This window comes from Trypanosoma equiperdum, assembly GCF_001457755.1.
Source record: "Trypanosoma equiperdum strain OVI genome assembly, contig: ctg_1107, whole genome shotgun sequence".
NCBI classification, from domain to species: Eukaryota; Euglenozoa; class Kinetoplastea; order Trypanosomatida; family Trypanosomatidae; genus Trypanosoma; species Trypanosoma equiperdum.
The window spans coordinates 37,029-40,612 of record NW_027123069.1 but is presented as its reverse complement, the minus strand read 5'-3'; the positions used below and the strand labels follow the sequence as shown (position 1 = coordinate 40,612).

General features: G+C 42.2%; 1 protein-coding gene across 1 annotated transcript; it reads right to left on the bottom strand.

The window, feature by feature from the left end:
• Nucleotides 1-1,358: 1,358 nt before the first annotated feature.
• Nucleotides 1,359-3,008, bottom strand: TEOVI_000729000 (WD domain, G-beta repeat, putative; the record flags this gene model as incomplete). The annotated part of the gene is made up of 1 exon (XM_067220276.1): nt 1,359-3,008. One exon carries the CDS (start codon nt 3,006-3,008, stop codon nt 1,359-1,361), a length of 1,650 nt encoding a protein of 549 aa, XP_067076377.1.
• Between the last annotated feature and the right edge of the window lie 576 nt (nt 3,009-3,584).

Sequence of the window (3,584 nt, the reverse complement as noted above, 5' to 3'; positions counted from 1 at the left end):
TAAATAAATATATATATTTATTTATTTATTTAGATTTTTTTTTCGTGTTGCAATGGCAGTAGACAAAGGGACCGAAAGAAATAAATTCACGAAAATAGAAAAATACAACTTGGGAAACGGTAGAGAACAAAATATTTTTTTTTACAAAAAAAAAAAAAAAACATGGTTATAATAAAAATAAAGCGAGCGCGCAAAATTAATAAAAAAAGAAACAAAAATGCTACATCCACATTCTTTGACATTGTCCATCTGCACAAAAAAAAATAATCAAATAAATATTAGTACAAACATAAAAAAAAAAAATACTCGTTTATATAACACCTATCATATAAAACATATTATATTATATGATATAATAAAAATTCAACATCACATACCGCCTCAGGACGGGTATTATCACACATTAAAGAAGATAAGGGGAAAAAACAAAAAAAACAAAAAGTAAAAAAGAAAAGAAGTAAAAGAAGTGCTGGAAACGGCAGTGAGTTCCATCCCAGGGAAAGAAGCCGTACTAAATAATGCTGGACGCACAAACAAAAATAATAATAATAATAATAAGAGGTAAAAATAATATAAGAACGAGTAACGGCTAACTAATCGCCTCCGTGATTGAAGTGAAGTCGTCAGATGCCACAAGCGCGCGTAAAGCACATGAGTGCAGCAATATAAAATAAAATTTAAATTTAAAAAAAAAAAAGAGAGAGTGTACACACAAGAGGAATGACAAAATCAAATTCTTTTTGAAAAAGGAAAACGCTCAACCTAAACAAATAGAAACGCACGAACAAAATGCTCTGAGAGCGAAAAGTACGGCGGTTTCCATGCTGCTGTTAAACAAACAGACGAGAAGAGGGGGAAATATATATATATTAAAAATGACATAACAGCAGCAAACTATCGTAGGTGAAAAGGAACCAAACGAGTTATGCTGGCTGCGGCACATGCTTCGTTACCACTACGCCGTACTCATCGGTACATCTATATTGGCGTATGAGGACAGATGGAACATGGGAAATCAAATATATACATATTAACACAAACAGATAAATATATTGTAAATAGGCATATAAACACCAAGAAAATAAAAAGGAAAAATACTGCAAATCAATCCAAAAGAAAATTTTTCCGTTCGACCTTCAATTACCGCTCCTTCACAAAGCCGGTTTTGTTATCTAAAGAATCATCAGCCAAGGTCACAAACAGAAGCTGCTGTCCGGGAAGGCAACAAAAAGTAAAAAAAAAAGAACAAAAACGAGGCAATGGGGTTAAATAAACAAATAATAAAACAAACAAACAAACAGACAGACACATATATAATATTTATATGCTCACTGGAAACACCGGCAGGAAGGGGCACGCTACATGAGTTCTTGGATATATATATTCCCAAAAGTATCACCGAACGCCACTGTGCTGCACCTACCACGTGTTAAGGCATACACGGGCGCCTTGCAGAACGTACTAGCGTATTCCTCACCGGTTCGTACATCAATCAAGTACACGAATCGGTTCGCACAAGCAGCCACAACGTAGTGAGTGAAGGCTCCTGGGGCAGAACAACATAACGTCCACCCCAGTCTCCGTACCTTTGGAATACCACCACATTTCCTCACAAACTCAGCTACCGACAGCCGCATTGTGCAAACACCATCTTTGGGGTTCCACATACACAAGAAGGCCTCATCATTGCTAAATATGTGTTCACCATCTGTGGAATAACTGCAGGACAACACAACGCCCACATGCCCAGAGAGCACCGTGCGAGTGCCTCCCCTTTCCGCACCCCACACGCGTAGGGTTTTATCAGAAGATCCACTACAGATGCTCCCGCCGTCAGGACTGTAACAAACGGCTGCAATAATACCGCAATGTCGAGTATACGTGACAACCTGAGCACCCCGCATCACATCCCACACACGACACACACGGTCCTGACAACCCGCCACAATGCGTTTACTGTCTGGGCTAAAGCAACAGCATATGACCACCTTTTCATGCTTAAATACCGTCAGTACCTTTGTGATGGCGGCGTCCCAAAGCGTAAGCGTTTTGTCTTTGCTGCCCGTTGCCAAGTATTTGCCGTCACCGGAGAAGGCCATACACATGACCACATCACGGTGACCCGAAAAGGAACCCCTCTCCTCGTCAGCCATAAGATTCCGCAGCGTCGCATATGTCTCCTCATTTGAACAACTCACTAAGGCCTTCTCATTAGGTGAAAGGGAAAGACACCTCACACGCGCCGAATGGCCAATTAATGTCCGGATGCGGAAGTCTCTTATGTTACGCGGTACACCGAGTTCTGCAAGTTTTAGTTTCGAAAATTCCTGCTGAGCAATCATCCGAGCCCGCAACACGGCAAAGGCATTGGGTCGAGTGGAACAAGTAAAGGAAACCCGAGCACCCTTGAGGGCCTCATCCTCCTCAGAGCTCCTACTCAGGATGGAGAGGCGTTGTTTGCCAACCTTCACCATACCCTCATTTGCTCCCGTTTCCATTTCATCGACCCACACCTTGAAGTCCGCAAAGCAAAAGACGTTGTTTTTCCCTTTCCTGGGTCCCATGGATAGTCGACGGCTTCCTGACCGACTTCGCCGCATCTCTTGCGGCTGCCGGTTCACTTCAGCCTTCCACTGCCTAGAGTTAACTTCATCCTTTGCCACAACGACATCATCGTAGACAAAGAGATTCTCATCGATGAGATCGGGTAGCTGCCGGCGCTGATGCTCCAGATCTTCTAGGGCAAATGAGGTTCTAGCTAACATCGAATGCACATCAAGCAGCGAGCGGCCAGACGATCCTGCAGAACTGATGTCCGATAGCATATCCTCTTCATCAATTCTAGCGCCGCTACTACTCCTTCTTATACCGCTCGATTTCCGACGCAATCGCCTCGCATTCAGAAAATTTTCGGATGACTGGTGTTGACTCACTGTGCTCGGCTGCCGCTGAACCCTCATAGCAAAACCAGGGTTCACCACATCAGGGACACTCGAACCGCAACCCATACGTTTCGAAAGAACCGCCGGAAACGGATCAAGGCTCTCTCTGGAGGAAGGTTTCAAACACAATGCCACTCAACGTAAAATAAAGAAAAAAACAAAATAAGAAAAAAACGTGGAAACAGGGGGGAAAAAAGAAAACAAAGGTACCTTCTGTAATAGACTTTTGAATTGACTTTATTACCTTGCGTCTCCACAGCCTTGTGTAGCTTTCCGCCTCTTTGCTGGTGTATAAATGTTTATATATATAAATATAAATATATATATATATATATATATGATAACCAGTGAGGTCGGTGCTGTCACAGTCGGTGAATTCGCACCTTCAAGTAATGGCGATAATAATTACCCTTAATACAAATACTACCTTAACCACCTTCTTCCGGTCGCTCTTCTTTTGTTTTGTTTTGCTTATGTTTTGTCTCGTTGTTGTTGTTGTTATCTATCTGTCCCTTCAACGTTACACTGCTCAAGTTAAATATGGTTGGCCGCGCCAACTTTTCCTTTCGCTGTTTGTACACTTCTGCTGAGAGAACTTTCTGCCTCACCGCCACCACGTTAGTAGCAGATGCGGTGATAAAT